Here is a 21,044-nt window from a genome sequence, read left to right as displayed (position 1 = left end):
GAATATCAGGCAAACAGTCAGCAGAAAAAGTCAACTGGAAAAAAACAAGAACTCAGGCAAAGTAAAGGGATCATGATGATCTAACAAAAACTAAACTGAAAATGAGGAGTTTAATAGAAACTAGCCTAACGATGGGCTGAAGTGCAGGTGGGGGAAAGGGCGAAGAAGTTCAGGTGAGGGAAATGTTAGGCAGAACACAGCCAGGGAGCTGATTGGCTGGGAAAAACTCTGGCACAGGGAAGGATTAATCAGGCCGATGCAGGACAGGTGTGTGCGTGAGGAGGGACATCCAGATGATTGCAAATGGAAAGCTGGTGCAGGATTTGGGACTCAGAAGAAAGTCCGAGGACAATTGGTGGCTGCATGGATAGTGGCAGATCTATGGAGTTAAAGTGACAAACATGATCAGGGAGAAAAAGAAAAAAAAAGATTTATTTTTTTTCAGAAATAATGGCTTTCTTATCTTAAAATTATGACTTACTATCCCAGAAATGTTAGGAAACTTGATCAAAATAATGAATCCAAAACAATGAAAACGTTTGTGTATTAACAAAATAATGACTTGGAAATGATAAACTAAGTAAGCATCTCTAAATAATGAATTTGCGTCTAAATATAAAGATAATGACTTACTATCTTGCAATAATTAGCTAGTTTTGTTTCTCATTATTTTGAGAAAAATTCCCATTAATCTGCAATACTAATTATTGTGAGATGCTAGGTCCTTATACTGCGATACTAAGTGATTATTTTTTGATTCTCAATCATTCTTTTGAGCTCCTAAGTCACTATTTTTATCCTTATAATGCCTTACTATTAATTACTATTATAACTTGGCACTTTCTTATTCACACAGAAACAAAAAAAATATAAAAAGTGTTGTATTTCTTATTGCTTCCAGTCATTATACTAAACTAAGCCATTTGTCTTTGGGCAGTCAATCACTACACAGATAAGGATATAAAAAGGACAGGCTGAAAATTTTTTTTGTAAAGTCAAATGATGGAAGTAGCCTGCTACTACAGTAATGAGTTATTGTCAAATGTGATGTTGTCATATGTATGATCGGGTAATTCACAATCTGAGAGACACAGTTCTTAGTCACTCTATACTAATTTGCTGTCACTCAAGTCTGGCATTTGGAAACCTCCAGCTGCTTTTAAGCAAATCCGGCAAACAGCACTTGTTCGCAGGCATATTGTTGGACACACACACACAGAAGCAAACACAAGTCCTAAGCTGAATGGTTTTCAAGGTGTCTGCGAGGCCTCAAAGGTAAACCCCCAATCGTCTGGATCTAGAGTTGTATCAACACACCGTGTGATGCTTCCTGCAGATTTATTCTTAAACTCATTTTTTTAAATAAAGAATGTGTAAATCTGGCCCTGGATCTGGCGGCAGTGCATGGGTGTGTTTGTGCGTGTCCCATGCAGTCATGTCAACAGAGCAATCATTCATGTGGAGGAGAGTATACACTCAGCGGGTTTAGCTCTGCCGGCAGGTGTTGATGGACAAGCCTTTCAGGGAACAACTGAGGGATGGAAATAGGGAGAGAGGGGGACAGAGGGCTGGAAAAGAAGGACTGGAACAGTGGAGTCAGTAACTCCTTTTTGTAAAATTGGCTTTACACATGTAGGTTTGAGATAAGACAGCAATAAAAATAAGAAAAGAAAATAATGAATAAAGGAGTAAGGAAGAAAAAAAGCTTTGTTGTACAGTATGTATCCGCTCCATTGTCACCCAGTCTGGGCAGAGAGCCACGGCAGAACAGTCCATTAGTCCAAGAGAGGAGAAACTTCTTAATTGCCTCCTCTCTCTTCCTCTTTTGTCCTCCCTCAATCTTTCTCTCCCTCCAACCCCCTTTCTGTTGGCTGAGAGGACAGGTACAGGAAACACTCATTCATTAACAACCTGGAGCTTGTTAGCTTCAATGAAGCACCCCTCACAATATGTGTAGTTCCACCTCTGAGGGCAGCTCTTGAGTGCGTTTGTGAGGAGGCAAGAGGTGAGGGGGGCTAAAGGGTAAGGCAGGGCCAGGAGAGGGGGGTGTGTTGGTTTGGTGACCTAGGGTCCTCAAGCAAAAAAGGGGAGTGCTGATGAATTCGACTTTAACAACATTAGAACTCAATGAACCACGTCACTTACAAACAACCATGAGGTGGTCGCAGACATTTCACCTTTTATGCATTTTTGGCTCGCTGCTATGCATTAATGCATGGGGTGGATGACTTAACAGGAATCCACAGAGGTTTTGTATTGTTATATCCACAGAGGTTATTGTATTGTCACAAAATCCACATTTGAATTTTGTGACAATACAAGTGTTTGAAATGTATTATATTATGAAAATTAACATTTTAAAGAAGAAACGTTCAGGATTTAGTGGCATCTAGCAGTGGGGATTGCAGATTGCAGCTAAAACGTCTCCCAATACCAAAGAAATCCTAACTACTGGTTAGGATTTCTTTGGTATTAAATGCTCAGGAGGTTTTTACGAGGACTCGAAATGTCAGCAGAGGTCTCCTCCTCTCCAAAACAAATTGACCAGGTGTTTAAAACCAGTAAAAACACAGAATAAAGCAGTTTCACTTGAAAGATCATTGTTTTTTCAATGCTCTTGAGCTTGTTGCAAACGGGCTGCTATCCCAGCACCCGCTAATGTGTGCTCAAAATTTTCTCCCATAACTTAAGATCCAGACGTTCACAAGGTTTCTACCAGGAGCCAAATTACCTGGAGAGGTCTCTTCCTCTTCAAAACAAACAGACTCTGTGATTAAAACCAGTAAAAAAAATGCTGAATAAAGCAGTTTCATGTTAAAAGTTTGTTTTTCCTGACACAGAGGCTGACAACTGCCTGTACAGATCCTTCTCCAAGTTCATTAAGAGACCTTGTTGCGACTTTTACTTCCTCCAGATAGTCAAGTTGTATTCTTGAATGAAGAATGTTTTTCTACTCCACAGATCATGCAAGACCTGCATTTGACTTGAATTCTAATTTCATCTCACAGATTAAGAGGTTAGGATTACTTAAATCTCTAGGACAACATTTTTTCCTTTCACCAAACCATGAGAGGAGAAGGATGAGGACTTGTAGATATGAACTACTAATACTAAGGTCAAGAAAAATACAACTATTCTTATTTTTAGGCGATTATACACTAAGGGCAATACACTTATTTTCTGTTAATATATGTCCCCCAAATCCTACACACTAGACTGTAAAGTCATCATTATGCCCCACGTTACTATCTGCACACACAGGCAACACCTGCGTCAGTCTCTACCTTTGCTCTGTCTCTCATCAAGCAACAGACTAAAAATGTCAATCCGAATTAGAAAAGTTCAAAACATGACAGAAAACATCCTGCCACCCTGCTCTCCAAACACACCCTGTCATTTGTAAGATGTCAGCCTGCCTCTTTGCACTGGCTGGACAGCACTCAGCAGAGTAGTGCGCCTTTATTGGCTTTAAAAGATAATGACATGCCTACTGCCTGCGTCTAACCACTGAACCAGGGTCAGTGAGTTCTTCATCCTCCTTGAGGTTCACGTTGAGAGTGTGGCTTAGGAAAACCAATCCTGTATTTGTAGTTTAGTGCAACAGAAAGAACACGGCTTGATATTTGCGAAGCATTGTGTTCACTTATATTGCAGATATATGTTACAACATAATGTTAATTTCGATCAAAGTGCTTCAGTTGTGCGTTTCCTCCATGACGGCAAGTCTAAAACTTTCTCTCACAACCCACGAGAATGAGAATAAATAGCTGCCACCCATGCAGTTGACAAGGTGCTCTCCCTCTCTCTCTCACCATCAGTGCAGCAAGCTCAAGGCCACATGCCCTTTTTCATTACTCCGAACAGGCCAGCTGTATTGTAACTACAACCAATTTCCTTGCAGTCTATAAAGCTGTCAATCAAAATCATAAGGAACAGGGAGTGGAGGTGGGGGGTGCAGGGGCGGAGCTGGGTGGGCTGCAGGGGAGGGCTGCAGGGCTCCAGACCAGATGTCGGAGTTTTAAACTGCAGGACACGACTACGAGAGGGAGGGGAGGTCATGTTTACCTGTAGCTATGCAAAATAAGGAATACCAGAAATATTTCTGACTTGTGTGGAGGTGATGATTGTAGTGCTGGGATTTCACTAAACAGCTTTAAACCCATTTCTTTAAATCTGAAAGAAATGGTTCTATATTTGGGGAAATCATTTATTTGCTGGTAAATACGAATACACTGCTTTCAGAACGAAGAAAGCCAATAAGCGCATTTCCCAAAATATCAAACTACACCTTTACAGGTACACATCACCCCAAAATCGAAAAAAATATTGTTTCTCTTGCCTTAAGTGCTGTTTATCAATCTAGGTTGTTTTGGTATCGCCATAGAGATATCTGCCTTTTCTCACATATAACTGAACGAGATGGCACTCAGCATTCAAGAGAAGGCAGACATCTCTTCAGCCGTTATCTGCAATTCACACCAAAACAGTCTAGATTTATAAAAAGCACTACAAAGAGAGAAATATACTTATTTTTGATTTTGGGGTGGACTGTCCATTTAGCACAAAACTCTTTTGAAACAACTCAAAGTCAGACCAAAGCAGTCATTTTAAGTTTCCATTTATTAAAGTTATGAACAAAGAGACAAATAAGTTATAATATTTTTATTTGTTAGAATTCTATCAGTGTTTGAACATTAATATTTAGAGAGCTAGTACAATTTTCTACTTTCATGGCTAGCCTTTGACAAACCCATAGAAACAGCTGTCTCTCTCCAAGGATCGGAACATAATACTGAAGGGGAGGTGTCGATGTTGTCTCACAAGACAGTTAGCAGTGAAAGTGTGCACCTTAAGGTTTTTTTTTCTGTTATGGTATATCATTACATATAAACTCTTTAAAAATATACTTCTGTCAAATACCTTGACAACTACTATGTACACTACAAAAATAAATTTTCATATAAATAAATTATATGGCATACATTTATCTTTGTAACTGAAAACAGCATACATCCACGCCAACCGAGACCAAAATGGCAGTCTGGAAGAACCACTGATTTTTTTTTTCCTTTTAAAATCCTCTAAGAGCTATGATGAGACCTGTAGTGTAAAATGTTATATACTCTTTTTTTCCTATTTAACATTAGTAAGCACTTTATACAGATCAAACTCCATTAATGTAAAAACATTAAACTGTAATAGTGTTTTTTTCAATAGACATAAAAATCCCTGCATTTGTTATCCACTGGCATCACGACAATAATGAAAGAAAAAACAAACAAACATATTTTTATATTACAAAAATATAAATATCGCAATTGAACGTTGAAAACAAAAACAAACAAAAACAACATTAAAAAATGAATAAAATAGTTGCCAGCTATGATTCTCTCCACTACTGCCAATGTGACATTGGGAGAAAACAAAAACGAAAAACAAACAGAACAACCTATTTCATGCAAGCAGCTGACGCACCATGGTGGACAGGAGGAAAAACTGCAAAGACTTCTGGGAAGAGCTACACGTGTTTAACAGGAAGTGTAACAAAGGTGGAGGCAAACCGAGGTGTGGAGGGGGTGAGTGACGGGGTTAAAGGGGCTTGGGTCTGGAGCTGAGGAGGGGGGGTTTAGAGGTATGCATGCTGACATAGACACACATGCAGATATAAACTGGCCATTGTGGGTGGAGAGAGGGGATGGCAGTGTAAACTCTGACCCCTGAGGTTCTGGGCTGTGGGCTGTGGGGGTTGAGGGTTGGGGTGGGGGGGCGTCCAATTAGTGTCATGGTGTTATGTTATGGATTTTTATTAGCTGAGGTCAGTGGGGACGGCTGAGGCCAAATTGGGGCCAGTTGTCTTTACTGTCACTAAAGGAGCACTGAGACAGAAGGAGAGGATGGACAAGCACACACATAAATTCCTGTACACACACATACATTGAGACACACACATTGTCAGGCCATATAGGGCTTAGCCCTTAGCAGGCTGCGTGGGCTAGCTTATTGGTTGGACAGAAATAAAGAGCTACTTGAGGCGAGATATTCCTGTGAATGAAGTTTAAATGCAGTCAAGTGCCAAGTTGAATCGGGTCGTACAGTATACAGTCTGAGTTTTAGCTTATGCACTAGACACAGAGTTAGTGCCCCGTGTTGACCCTGTTCCAGAATCAGTAATGTGAATGTCCCTGTAATGGTAGAGTGAGTTTCTGAGGAGGGTTTACTGCTCGTATATTAGCATACAAGACAGAACCTGTTTTGAGCCTGCTAGGGTTAAACAATACATACAGTAACCTGTTACAGTAAAATACGACCAGAGAGCAGCCTAACAGACAGTGATACAAAGCTGAGAGCAGAAACAGGTTCCAATGCAGAGGCGATAACTAAAAGAACAAAACAAAACAAAAACAGCTTTTAAAATTTCTTCATATCTGCTCATCTTAAATAGCACGCATAGCGTGTCAACTTAAACAGTAATTGTTTCATAACTACCACAGGTTTGTGATAAAAAAAATTAATAGTTTAACATGCGTACCTTTATACAATAATAAACACACACACACACATAAACACGCACACACACACACACACACACACACACACACACATATATATATATATATACCATAGCCCTGTTTGATAACTCTAACAATTTCCCTCATGTTTTAAATGAGTGTAAATGTTAGTCTGTTCTGAGGATGTATCTGATGTATAAGCCAGAGGAAAATGGGGCTGTTTCACATCATACAGCCCTACAAACACACACGCACACACACACATATATACGTGGACAGATCACTTCTTTTGTTTAAAGAGACATTTGCATAGAGTTATAAATGTATATTATTTAAAAAAATATTTTTGAGCAGCAACAGTGAATGCTGACAGGTATTTTTTGTCTAGATGAAGCTTCCTAATGGCACAGATCCACAGATGAGTGAACAGTAATCAGAGATCTATCTCTCACATGCACGCACACATTTACACAAACACACACACATACACACACACCATATAAAATGGCAGCCCCAGTCTGTTAACATGAGGAGTTGTACAGCTCCTAACATTATAGCTACTTTTTGTTCATATTTACATATGTATACATCTTTTAAATATTGATAGAAATATCTAAGACAATAGTCCACTGGGTTACAGTAAGAATGAGCACCATGACAGCAACACTGGCGTTTCTCGCTGCTTAGGCCGTAGGCGGGCCGGGCTGGGATATGCTGAGCTTGACTGTGCTAGGCCGGGTCAGCTGCTTAGTAATACAGAGGAGTCCATCTTTGGCCGTTGTACTTCCGTTCTCCACAACTGGAAACAAAAAGGAGATTGTGCTGTCAGTGCTTTATTTTTGAAAGAGACTTTTCTAAAAGATAAGGCAGCTTTATTTTTACAGTACATTTCCTACAACAGGGCAATTCAAAGCTCTTTACGGAACAATAAAATAGAAAACATATTCAAGGATAAAGATTTACAAGTTTATTTACAATACTAATAAAGAGAAAAAATATAAAAGGTACAATTAATTACAAAATGATTTACATTTTTTAAATAACAATCACCATTAAAAAGCAAAAGTGCAAACAAGAGGTGCAAAGATAAAAATATTATTTAATTTTTAAATTTTTAAAATCAAGTCTAAAAATAAGTTTCACGTTTTTAGCATTGACTTAAATGCGGTCAGACTTCCAGCTTGTCTAACATCATCTGGGAGGTTGTTCCACGTTTGCGCTGCATAATAACCATGATTAAAAGGACAGTTGTACAACAAATGGATCTACTGAAAGCTCACCTCAGCTCACTCGTCTGCCACTGTTGCTCTCAGCTGCCTCAAACTCCAAATCTTGAAGCTCCATGGCCTCCATGTTGACTCCTCTGGCCCCCGTGTGGGTGTCCAGTGGCACATGTGGGTCGTGGAAGACGGGTTCCGGCCCCTCTGTGCAGTAACTGTCCGTTGCAGTGTATCCTGGGTAAGAGGAAGCGGGGGGGCCCTGGCTGGACAAGGGGGCCGGGTGGACGGCAACAGTGACGGAGGCTGACGCTGTTACCGTGGTGATGGGTTGGCAGTATGGGGTGGGGTTGGGATGGTGGTGCGGGAGGTGTTGATTAGGCTGTGGGATGTGGGAAGAGCGGGCTCTGTGGCCTGCTGAGTGTTCTCTATGGCTGCGTGAGCCATAATGGCCCCCAGCCTCAGTAGCAGTTTCAAAAGCGTCCATGCGCGGGCGGGCTGGGGGTGGGGCCTGCCAGTGCAGCTGACTCTTGGGGTCCCTGCTGCTGTTACGCTGAGTAGCCCCAGGCTGAGGCCCAGAATCACAACCCTGAGAGGACTGTAGAGTGAGATAAAAAGGTATTTATTTCTATAATATGACAAAGGACGATGTGTGCCATTAGAGAATCATTCATGCAGCACTACTACTACTACAGATATTTTCTTACCGAAGACACAGTATATGCAGGAGGGTTGGGCTGTCTGGCTGAGCGCCTATGTCCTGATCCTGCTCTCCTTTCCTCCTCTGTCCTGGCTGCCCTGCCCCTGCTGGTCTGGAGGTGGTACTGCTGCTCCTCTGCTCGAGTTTGTCCTCTGTGAGAGGGCAGGTTGTAGTTCTGCAGCTCCTGACTGATACCGGACACTGTGGTGTTTGAACTGTACTCCGAGTCTGATGAGTCTGAAGCTGCACCAGAGGTGGTAGTGGCTGCAGTGGTGTGGTGAGGACGGACTGAGAAGTGGACCACGTGAGGAGGGGCCTCTGGGGATGGGGTGGGTAACCGGCTTCGTCCATCGACCGGAGACACCTGGGAGGTTAGAAGAAGGAGACGTTTAAAATTGACTTTTTTTAGTCAACAAATCCCTTATTTTCAGCAAAATTAGCATGCACGTGGATTTTTTAAACATGGGAAAACCTGTTACAAATAAGTGACTCCTTCCCCATTACCAGTAGAACAGAGCTGTGTACACGACTCTGTTGAGGATGTATGTGCGTTTGTTTTTTGATTTTTCCAGGTGCATGATGTTCAATGTCACGGGCAGTCCAGAGATGGGTTTTTAAACAGTAAAAAGCAGCATGGAGGCCAGTGAAAATGTCACAGTCGTTACCTCTATTTTAATCACTTACTTATTCAGTCTCCCGTTCTCACTTTCAACCAATTTTAATTCTTCTTGGGTGGAGACGGGCATTTTTTTCTGGCAGACCATCATTACATCACACCGGCAAAGGGGCTAAAATTAAAGTTTCCACCCAAATGTTGTATTTCGATCAATGCTGATGGGAACTGTTTGGAGCTGGAGTCCATAAATAGCTACTGCAAAGTCATTTGACCTGGAAGTGAATACTGATTTTAACCTTTAGAAATAAATAAAAAGGCCAGATGTTAGCAGACGCTCGGGTTGCAACGGTACGAGATTTTCATGGTAAGATAACGGTCTCAGAAAATATTGATATTACAGAATTATTATTATTATTATTATTATTATTATTATTATCAGTCACAGTGACTGTTAATGAAATGAAAACAGAAGGGTTAGTTTTGGTTGAACAGATCACTATAATTTTATTACTGTAATTAAGACTTGAAACCATTTCTTCAATGAAAGTGTGTGTAAAAAGTCCCCCTTTTGAAAATAACTTAAATAGAGGATTCTCCATCCAGCTGCAAATTTTCACAGTATGATATGCAGCAACTTTTATATCACAGTACACCTTAAAACCGGTATTTCGCTGCAACCCTATCAGGTGCTGATGGTTTTGTTGTGTAGTGGTAAAGGGGTTTATATTAAATTTTCCTGCAGTTGTATTTTTTAGGATCTTACCTCTGGATATGGCCCGAAGTATGAGAGTAATACTGGAAGAAGGACCAGTCCATTCAGAACTCCAAGAACTGTTAGGATGGCCAACACTGCGAAGAAATACCTGCAACACAACAAAGGCACACAGCATAGTAGTTGAACATTGACTTGAAATACTTAAACTAAACATAACATGTAAGGATGAAAACACACTACATGCAAAAGTTTTTCCTCTTGCGTTCTTAAATTTTTTATACAATAACACTTCAAAATGGGAACGAAAAAAAAACAGAGTTGCCCAGGCCAACACAGACAGACAAGAAGAGAAACAGAGCAGGCCAGGAAACAAAGAAAATACCTGTGCAAACCACAGAGGTTTGGACGTGGGGAGACATGTGCAAGATCAACCATTACACACGCCCAAAATAATACTTCCACAAAGACACCCGGCCACTCCCCAAACACAAACACACATATATAAACCCCCCACAGACAGGCAGGCATGCACTGTGGTTTTGAGGAGCAAAACAGAAATGTACCTTGTGTGTTTCTAAGTCCTGCCAAACAGGGTTAGTCTTAAAGACGCCGCAGAGAGAAAAGAAAGGGGAAGCATAATTAGCCAGAGCTGGTTAATTCAAAGGCACGGGAGAAAAGAAAAAAAGAGGGGGGGGGGGGGATTGGGGGCGAGGGTACTCTCTCTTGGGTGTGTGGTGTATAAGCAAACATGGAGAAAACAAAGCAGTAAGGAATGTGGAGGGGGTAGGGGAGGGTAAAATAGGGGGGAGAGGGGAACTTCGAGGGGGGGCACAAGAGGACAGGGGCCTCTCTCTCCTCTTCGGCTCTAAAAAAGAGAGGGAGAAGCAAACAAATGAAGTGAAGGGTATAGAATTTAAACAATTTAGTCTAGGAAGAAGAGAAGGGACCCTCAGAGCGCCACCCCTCCCTTGACTCCCTCGCTCCCTCTCTTTATTTCTTTCTCCCTCTTCTCTGCCTCGCTTCTCTCTCCCTTCTTTCCAGCTAAGCCCCTGTGAAATTCCCGGCCACTCCACAATCCCCTCAGTCTAATTAAATCTCCAATGTATCAGGTAAGACCCCCCAATCTCCACTCTAAATCCCTCCCTCCTCTTCTCTCTGCAATCCAGCTCCCTTCATTAGGGAAGGCTTTCCTCCTCACTTGAGTCTCCAGTGAAAGCTCTCAGGTTATCAGGGACACACTGATGAACCATGAACCCCTTCGCCTGACTCTTGACTATGCCGTTTGTGTGTGTGGGTGGGGGGGTTTAAAGTTTAAGTGGGCTAACCGAGGTGTAGATGTGCTGGTATGCTCTGCAGCTGTGCCTCAAACTAGACGCACATTCATAACTAATCTCTGTGTGTGTGTGTGTGTGTGTGTGTGTGTGTGTGTGTGTGTGTGTGTGTGTGTGTGTGTGTGTGTGTGTTTATATCAAATGTGTGTGTGTGCAGGAAGACAGTCAGCATTGTACAGAGGAGCCATGAGTGAGGAGAGCTGTTTCGTGTCTGCCCAGCATGGGTGGCCTCACCTTCACAATACTGGCACGCTGCGTCTGACTGTCAAACAGGATGGAAACTTCCTAAATGTGCAAAATGCCTCCATTATAATTTGGTGGTAAGGACACACACTCCTGCTGCTCCACACTAAACTAGGCCATGTGAGTTATATTTCAAAACATAGTAAATTCAGTTAATAGAAAATAAATGCCTCATTATGTAAAGTTGATAAGATCTTGCCTGGAGTGTTTTATAGGAGCCTTGATATACTGTATGTTGCCTCCCGTTCTCACATGCAGTTTCTCACGTCAGTTTCTCTCAGGGGGTAACAGAGAAGCTAATCAGAGCAGAGCGGGATCTAGCCTGCAGACAGATAAAGTAACTCCACACACTTTCCTTGTGGAGCCCACTACAATAAGACCAGCTGATAAATTCCAGGGTAACTGAAAGAAATACATCCTCTGAATCAGGCCTGTGAATGCAGAAGAATCAACTATGTGCCGTTGTTGTTACTTTCAATTTTTAATTCATTTCATATAGCTCAGTGCACATTTTAGCAATCCAATGGTAAATCCAATCATAGTAAACTAAACTTTTTCATCAAAGGTACCTGGCTTTTGCACCACTTGGGTAAATGGAGAAGGACACTGGCTATATAAAGTTGATTTATTATGGCTGTATTGTTAAATTCACTGACCTATGAAAACTATTTAATAGAAAGGAACATAAATCACATAATCAGCACTGTGGGTTTATTTATCACCTTTCTGGTGGCCTGGTTTAGGAAGTAAGTAATGCTAATTTGTAAAAACTTTTGGACTTGAATAATGGCTGATATAATGAAATCATCATCATCATCATCAAAAAACAATAAATAAATATATAGAAAACAAGGTCAGAAAATCAGTGTCAATGAAGGCAGACTGTTGCGTCGCCTGTGTTGCCAAAAAAATTGCACATGAACACACCACAAAGAATACAGCCAACGGCCAACTAGCACGAACATCCTGCGCCTGCATGAGAGGATACAACTCTTCATAGCAGCATGAAGCAGTAGTCTGTATTTATTCAAAAAGGGAAAGTGCAACACTGACACGAAAGATTCGAGACACTAGTAGCCAGTTAACACATTAACACCACGACCAATGTTGAAAAAAAACAGTGCATATATATATATATATATATATATATATATATATATATATATATATATATATATAATGCGTGAGCAAACAATAACACCAACTACTGTGAGCTATTTTGCTATAGAGCTCATTGACTAAAAAAACGTAATCTGTCCTCATATAACAAGTTTATTTTAATCTCACGCCCTCATGAGTGCAGTTTGTTTTCCTCATTTCAGTTCATCTTCCAGTGCATTGAGCTGAACTACCAATAAGAGGGATTTCACTCACTGACGGGCTCAGCCATCCGAGACATCAATTGAACTTGCTGAATTAGCCGTCAAAAAGCTAACAAGGGCCGACTAGTGCCAATGGTGCGGGATACACCACAAAAACTATGGCAACAGATATTCACCAACGGCCCGACACTGACCAGCTGGCCAACTTTTCCTCAACCGTTGGCTTGGTTGGTCGGACCCTTATAATCAATTTTCTTTTTAACAATTACGTACGATTTTTTAAAAATGAAATGGGTTATTTTCAGAAGGTCAGATTTTGTCACGGCTATTTTTTCTTGCACTCCATTGACAGGAAGTCCTTCAATGGCATTAAAACTTGTGCCCGAAGTTTTTGTTCAACAACGTTTGAGAATATTCCAAATCCAACTTTAATGGTAAAATGGTAATAAAATGGGGCAGGAAATCAACTAGCTCTGATTTGACCTTTAACTTGGTCTCTAATAGAGCTCTACACACACGATATGCACACTATACCATATTAAAATCCCACCCAGCCATCCTTCATCTGCTTTATTAGATTATCAGAACTGTTTTTGTAAGTGGAACTGAAATAACTGTGTCATCACTACGGTTAGCATGTCTATACGCACCAGGAGGGGTAAACGCCACGTCACCTTTGGATACACATATATGCACACACATCTGCACATGCACGCGTGCGGCCCACATACCAGGCTGAGTGCCCTGCCGGGCTGTTTAGAGTGAAAACATTCACAGGGCTGACGGGGAAAGCCAGGGAAACATTTCTTTCGGCGCAAGCAGAAAAATACGAGCCGGGCCTGTTGTTATTGCACCGTCTTGGGGCGCTGCTTTGTTTGCTCAGACAACAGCAGAACCTTTAAATGGAGGCCCGGGACTGAGCCAGAAACCAGAGCACACCACTGGAGATGAGAAGAGAAGGTCTATAGGCCTCCCTGTGTTTGTGTGCGTATGTGTGTCTGTTTGTGTGTGTCTCTCTGAGTGTGTATCTGTGTGTGCAGGCACGCCATCATTGACCCCCATGATTACAAGGTCAGGGAGCAGGTTGGTGTGTGTGTGTACGAGTGGGACAGTGTGTGATTGTGTGAGTGTGCATGCACGAGTGCAGGTCTGTGCACATGACAAGAGTTTGCATGCTTGCAGATCACATGGACTCCAGTGCTCCCTTTTCTTAAAGGAGCAGGTCAACCAAATCATACAGCTACTTTAAATTATTCAGTGAGCTCACTGGAAACTTCTCATAATACTCCCGGCTTGAGAATGTACAGAATCATTAATTTTCCTCCCTTGTATGGCGGCTGGTCGCCACCTCTCTGTCTAATACTCACAAGAGCGTGCACACACAAAAGGAGCCACCGACGCAGAGCCCCCACAGAGTGTCGGTTTTAATTTCCACTTCTCCTGTCTTTCCACAACTCCCCTCTTGCCCCCCCCACCCTGTAACTCCTTCCCATGCTTATAAATGTCTAGCGAGGGCAGTTAAACTAGCTGAAGGAGATTACAAAAGCCAGAGGACTTTCCTGCTCTCTCTCCCCCTCACTCTCTTTCACTTTGTTTCCCTTTGCCTCTCCATCTACTCCCCTCCTAGCCCCCCACCTCCTCCTCTTTCTCCTGACCTTCAACTCTCCATCCTTCCCCTGGTTTCTCCTAAAATGTCAGGCATGAGAGACACTGAGGGGAAGAAGAGGAGGATGAAAGAAAAGACACAAGGGGAGAGGCGGGTGGAGAAAGATAAAGGCCTTGTTTATGGAGTTTCTTGGAGAGCAAGCCCCCAGAAATGGACAAAAAAACAGGTATGTCACCAGTAGCTGGGAAAGAGATGAGGTTTACAGAGGGGGAGATGCGGGTGGAAGACGAGAAAGAGACTGAGAGAGGGGACAGAGGAAGAAAGCAAGGAGCCTTCATGCATGATTGGTGGCTCAGGTAGATTCCTGTGTGACATACAGGTTGAGGCACGGTCTCAACGGTCTACTGACGCCACACAGACACCAGGCGATAACCTTTGCACGAGCTGAAATATTCAGTTAGTGAACGTAGCACTTTCTCAAAGGGTTTGATGTGTGTCCTCACCTGACGATGAAGTCGAACTCAGAGCCAGCGAGCATTAAGACACCCAATAAGGTGGAAAAGGCTCCATCGAGCACCGGGGCAAACATGTGCTCCAACGCCAGCACGGCCCGCTTGTGACGATCCCCTATGGCTGTCAGGAACGCCTACAACACACACACACAAACACATAATTCATATCTCTTCCTCAAGGGGATCAAAGACTCCAAAACCATGTTATTGTTGACAAAGTGAGGACTTCAATCTTTGGAAAAAATCATTTTTTTGTTTGTTTCATCATGCCTACCAGAGCCACATGAACGGTGAACTCCACTCCAATGCCCACAGAGGCGATGAGAATGACCACAGGGACCGCGCTCAGCTTGATTCCCATTAGCCCCATGAAGCCAAACAGCTCCACAGTCATGAGAGAAAGCACCAACACCTGAAGGGAAAAGGATGAGCTTCTGTTAGAAAAGAAGGTGGTTGATGAATATGAATCTCAAAAGCGATTTTACACATAAAGTCAAACATAGTGCAGATTAGTTTACGCTGAAGACTTAGGTTTGCTGCTACCTTGTATTGAATAAAAAAAATCATTAATCTCTTGCACTGCACTTTAACTTTTATTCTTGTATTTTTACCTGTCATTTTCTATTTTAGCTTGTTTTTATTTTCTGCCATCTTGCTCTTGAATGACTGTTTTAACTGTATTTGAATTCCCTTTAATTATGTGTGTTGCAGTTTTTCCCCAATGTTTTTTATGTTTTATGTGGAGTGCTTTGAATTGCAATGTTGCAGGCCACATACACAATGCAAAATTTAAAAAAGCACATTTGTGTAGTTAAGTGTCTCATGGTTTCAGTTTGTTCTGTTGAGGACAAATACCTTAAAATATATTAAGGAAAAATACCAATTACTCACAAGACGTTAATCTGTATAAACCAGTCTTTGCAAGCATCGTATGTTGCTTAATATCTGTCTTCTTTTTAAAGAAAATTTAAATGGTTTCTGCATTTTTATGCCACAAATGCATTTTGCTCTTCTGTGTGGTGAGCCCAAAAGAAAATAATAATAATACTATTTTCTATCCAAAGTGTCTATTAGTACAATACACATTCTTCAGGAGAAAGAGCTGAACAATATATGTAAGCACAGCAGATCAAATGACCGTAGATGGAAATCTTCTACTTAATTGGTCTATAATAAAAAAACTATTACTCCGCGCTATTACTGTACATAATGAATGTCACGCAAGACAGATGAAGGGCAATAATACATGAGGATGATATGTGTGAGTTAACTTATAAAGGTGTGTTAAGTAGTAATCATACATGTGGGAGAAATATGTGTGTTAGTGTGTGTGTAGAGACTCCAGTGCAAAGTGGGACAGAAGCTGGGAGTAAATGCCATTATCAGCTGACAGGCGTCGGGTTACATGGGGCCCAAATCCTTTGAAGAGGGCTGAGGTGGGCAGGGGAGGGAGCTGTGTGTATGTGTGCATATACAGTGAGCGAGCACAGAGTATGTGTATTGTTGTGTGTTGTATGTGTGTGTCTGGCTGTGTTGACCTTTTAGACCTCAGTGCATCTTCAGTCATCCGATCAAAAGTGGACGGAATTTTTGAGAAAACACTTCATCTTGATCACATTCAGAAACTTTAAGAGAATTAAACTTGTAACTCTTCTAGGCTATTTTTAGTCTTTTAAGAGTTAGTAGACTTTATAAATATCATGTGACAGACAATTCAGGCAAGATTTTTAAGTGTCTAGTTGTATTTTCTTCTGTGAAGTCACAGTTTTCCCACAGATAAAACATCAGATGAGAGCAGGAAGCAAAACTAGATCACAAGTGAGATGTGACCTATTCTGATGCCAAGTGTGAACACAAATCAGTACCAAGTGGATTACAAACATCAGTATAAATCAAAACACAAGACACAGGGTTTAAAACAAGCCTGTCCATGTGGTTAAGATGGATTTCAGGGCAAATAGCTAAGAGGGTTTGAAAGAGCTTAAGGTTGAGGGTTTGACGTTGTCGGGCTGGCGGTGGTCTGGTCCTGGACAAAGCAAATGGTTAAACTTGACGCCTCTCCATAACTCGTCGTTTGATCCTGCTAGTAAAGCCTAAAGGATGAACATGAGGTCTCCTCCCCCTTTCTTTTAAGGGTTCGGGTGGCCTGGCCACTGCCTATCGTAAAATACAACCCACCAGAGAGAAAAACCAGAGTGCCCTGTGTATGTGTTTCTGTGTGAGTTATGTACCTGCGTGTTTACATGTTCGTACTGTATGTGCGCAAGTATATACATGTTTCAGCGTGTGTGTTTGTGTATGTGAATGTGTGTTTCCTTGGAAACTCCTCCAGTGAGAGGAGGGGGAGAGTCTGGAGGGTAGAAATAAAATCTAATTTTTTACAGGTTTAGAGTGGGAGCAAGTTGTCTGAGCAACTTTGTGTCCTCTCCCCATGTATTTCAGCGTCGGTGTCTGGGAGTGTTGGACTAGACTAAACAGACGGGCCCTGACAAAACAGCACAAGATAAACACCGGTGACTGGGGCTACAATAACACACAGCAGCCCCTTCTGCCTTTTTGAGTCTGTCTTCTCTGAGATGCCTTCTGGACCACACAGAGAAACCAGGAAATAAAGGGTGGAGAGCAGGAAACAGGTTTTTTTAATAAATGAAAATTGGGGGTTTCTGCCTCTTTATGTTAAAACGTGGGCCTGTGTGTAACATACCCAAACAAGTAGAGCTGCCAAATATTTTCTTGATTAAGTGATTTTTGCTTGTCTTTAAAATATCACAAAATGGTGAATGTCAATCAGTGTTTCCTAAAGCCCAAGAACACATCCTAAAATGTCTGTCCGCAACCCAAAGATATTCAGTTTACTGTCATAGAGGAGTGAAGAGAACAGCCAATATTCCCATTTAACAAAATGGATCAGACAATTTGGACATTTTCCTTAAAAATGACACAAATAAAATAAATTAAATATAATTAATCACTGCAGCTCCTCAAACTAGTGAGATATAATTAAAAGTAGGTAACAAAGAGTGAGCAGGAACATGTTTTTTTTAATCTTATGGATATATGCATGTTGTGAATTCTCAATACTGTAAATAAGCAAATGTACACAGTATGACAACTCTTTTTTTCATAAAACTAGTATATTAGTGCAACCCTACCTGCAACAAATGTGTGGTTTGGGGGATGGGAGAGCCCTTATGTGTATGTCCTTGTTAATGTTACTGTGTTCATTGTTTTTAGTTGTTGAATTGTTTCATTTATTATCATCATTATTACTTATGCACTTGACTGTGTGTTAATTTCCACGTTTTGTGCCTCAGGACTCCCTTGAAAACAAGATGGTGCATCGAATGGGGTTCATCCTTTGATAAAAAAAAAACCTTTTAATTCATATTTCTATAGATCAACCTAGTATTTATAGGACTGTGTCTATTTTCTGTTTGTTTTCTCCAACACTCACTATGATGCCGGCGGTCCATGGGTTGAGCAGAAAGAGGGCGCAAACCAGAAAGGTGCAGGCGAGCACGACACTGATGGACAGCAGAAGCCAGTGGCGAAGACTGACGTACTGTTCCCAGAACAGGAAAGGGTAGCCGTTGGGGTAGGAGGGTAGGCCTTGTCGACTGTAGTTGCTGCAGATAGCCCGCACGCTCTCGATGGCCTCCACAAACTGCGGCGTCTCCCGGAGCCCGTTGAGGTAGAAGGGGAACTGTGCGTATTCGATGGGCTCAGCAGCCGGGACTGGACGGGAGGAGAATGAGAGGAAGGTCAATTTGTTGGAAATGAAAAAAGACATAACTTAAAACATATTTTTTTGGACCCCCATGCAGCAGTTGATGATGATTTTGCACTTGGAGGCAGAGGCCACACAACCCTGTGAGCTGATGACAATCAATTCAGAGAAAAAGATTTCTAAGGGACATTAGGGAAGTGATCAGAATCATCAACAATGGCAATGATAACATCTGCAGATGATATTTGTCTAATCTGATTAACCAGCATTATGTTCTGATCATTTTGTGTATCTGCAGAAATAATCTTGACTCTTCTGCCAAACCACCAATATCAAGGCTTTCCCTCCCTAATCCAACCTTGTTCCAAGAGCAGCTACATCTGTGGGGTGAGTGTGTGTGTGTGTGTGTGGTGGGGGTGGGCGGAGCAGCGTGAAACAGAGCTCCATTGACTCAGGCCCAGCCGGTCTGTGGCCCAGCCTGGCTAATGAGGGCCTATCAGTTCCAGACACAGCAGAGTGTCAGAGCAAACGTTGATTCACGGTAATTACAATGTCAGAATCACCGCCATTACCACACCCTAAACTTAGCACTGCCACATAAAGCATAATATAGATGCATAAACACGCATACCTGTCTGTCACTCTGCTATGAAGTCATATTTGGGGCTGTCAAAACAGTGCATTCATTGCAGTGTAATTAAGAACACATTGCCGCATGTGGCAGATCCAAAGATTTACCCTGCAACTCCACATCTAACTAACTATCTCTTTTGTCTTATAAAAATACACGTTTTGGACTGTCTGGTGTTGGTGTGAGTGTGTATATTCCACAGTGCCTGCAGGGTCAGACAGGAGCACTTGCTAACATGGTTTGGCCCGTTATAATCTCAACTATAAATTTCCATCAGGACACCAGTTGGCTTTTGGCCAGCAGAGATCTGCTCCGGGGGGCTCCCGCACAGCCAAGCACTTCACGCTGCTTATCCAATCATATTCCCCCCCGTAAAGGACTTCCTGCTTGTTATCCAATTGTGCTTCCCACCCAAACCCAGTCTCTCCTTGTTATCCAATCATTTTCCTCCCCCGTGGTGCACTTCCTGACGTGCACCAAATCACAGGCTAGAATCAAACAACAACATGACTGTACTTTTTTATGTGAGTTACAGTCTGTGTGTGTGGTAGGGAAATGAGAACAGGGTGTGTGTAGTGTTTGGGGTCACTGAGTTTTAATAATCTGTGTGTGTGTGTGTGTGTGTGTGTGTGTGTGTCTGTGTGTCTGTGTGTGTGTGTGGATAATGCTAGGGCCCCATGGTAGCCAGGATTATAGCATTCACCACAGGCACCATTAGAAGAACCACAGTGAGCCGTGTCTTGGTCCTCAGCCTTGCAACCTGAGCTCGCACATACACAAACGCACACACACCGCAGTGGTACAGTAAAGTCTACTACCTCACTTAAAGCTAAGAGGCAGACAAGGAGCAATAACTCAAACCACAAGAGGTAAACACTGCTCACATGTAGCAGCCGCCTCATGGAACCTAAAGAAAAAAAAGTGGCAGCCGAGACCAATGAGCCCCACAAAAGTCTGGCTTACAATTTCAGTAAATGCAATTTGTTCAACTGTACCGTGCAGCAGGTATGAACTTTAACATTTTAAATTAGCTTCATTTGTAGGAGCAAACATTATTATTGAAGTTTCCTTCCTTGCGTCGAAGCAGAACTTCATTCTATTACACCGTAAGGCTTCCTGTTTTTAATTCTAGCACATTTTGTGGACATGCTGACTTACTGCTGAGGCGTGTCTCGGGCATGGAGTCGGTACGGTCGTGGAGCCACTCAGGAGGGTGTGGGCGAATGTTGGCCTGTGAGGCAGCATATGCCACAGGATCATTGCTGACCCAGGCAGTTAGGTAGATGTAGAAAGCCCCGGGGTTGATGATCCCATCTGCGTCCACAAGCCTCTGACGGGTAAGCTACAAAATGCAGAAAGGAGAGGATTAATTATGGTACCACATTTTTTTTAATCTCCTAAAACATTCAGACAGATACTTGCACGCATCTGAATTTGCATTGGGTTAAGCCAAATTTGGACTATTAAGCAAATGGAAAAGTGCAATTAAGGACAAAAAATCAGGTGGAGCTTGCGTAGGAAATCATGGTGCGGCCGTTAAGTATACATTGGACACGAAAAGGTATTGTGGAAATAGGACATGTTTAACCAAAACATTCTACAGGTGAGCTGACCACAGAAATGCTTACACACATGCATGAGTGCACGAGAACGGAGCAGCTTTCAAAATAAGAGTCAAATATTAGTGCCTCTCTCTTTCCAACCAAAGAAAAATCAACAAGTCAAACACTGGTCGCCTTTCTGAAAATTCCCGTACTTCTCATCACAGCTTCCCAGAATTATCATGCCACATTAAAACATGGAAAATGTTGAATCAGCTTCTCCCTTTACATACAGTAGATATTGGCTGACCAACCTCAGGCCCAATGTCCTGACCACTCTGAATAAATTTATGAAGGAGGCCTTGCAGCAGTTT

General features: G+C 42.1%; 1 protein-coding gene across 2 annotated transcripts in view; it reads right to left on the bottom strand.

Moving 5' to 3' along the window:
• Positions 1 to 4,602: 4,602 nt before the first annotated feature.
• The window catches only part of ptch1 (patched 1), a 61,342-nt gene continuing 44,900 nt past the window's right edge, over positions 4,603 to 21,044 (bottom strand). For both annotated transcript variants that reach the window (XM_088076629.1, XM_042488180.2), the window contains exons 17-24: positions 20,288 to 20,471; positions 18,226 to 18,506; positions 15,046 to 15,183; positions 14,763 to 14,905; positions 9,806 to 9,905; positions 8,434 to 8,790; positions 7,790 to 8,324; positions 4,603 to 7,308 (exon numbers count right to left, since the gene is read on the bottom strand). In XM_088076629.1, the coding sequence (XP_087932755.1) occupies positions 7,791 to 8,324; positions 8,434 to 8,790; positions 9,806 to 9,905; positions 14,763 to 14,905; positions 15,046 to 15,183; positions 18,226 to 18,506; positions 20,288 to 20,471 (1,737 nt within the window). In that variant the 3' untranslated portion in view covers positions 4,603 to 7,308; position 7,790. The remainder of the gene's footprint in view (positions 7,309 to 7,789; positions 8,325 to 8,433; positions 8,791 to 9,805; positions 9,906 to 14,762; positions 14,906 to 15,045; positions 15,184 to 18,225; positions 18,507 to 20,287; positions 20,472 to 21,044) is intronic.

Source organism: Plectropomus leopardus, chromosome 4 (genome assembly GCF_026936395.1).
Source record: "Plectropomus leopardus strain MGB_pleo_1.0 chromosome 4, ASM2693639v1, whole genome shotgun sequence".
Taxonomy (NCBI): domain Eukaryota; kingdom Metazoa; phylum Chordata; class Actinopteri; order Perciformes; family Serranidae; genus Plectropomus; species Plectropomus leopardus.
The sequence above is the reverse complement of the archived record's forward strand: the minus strand, read 5'-3'. Positions and strand labels throughout refer to the sequence as shown.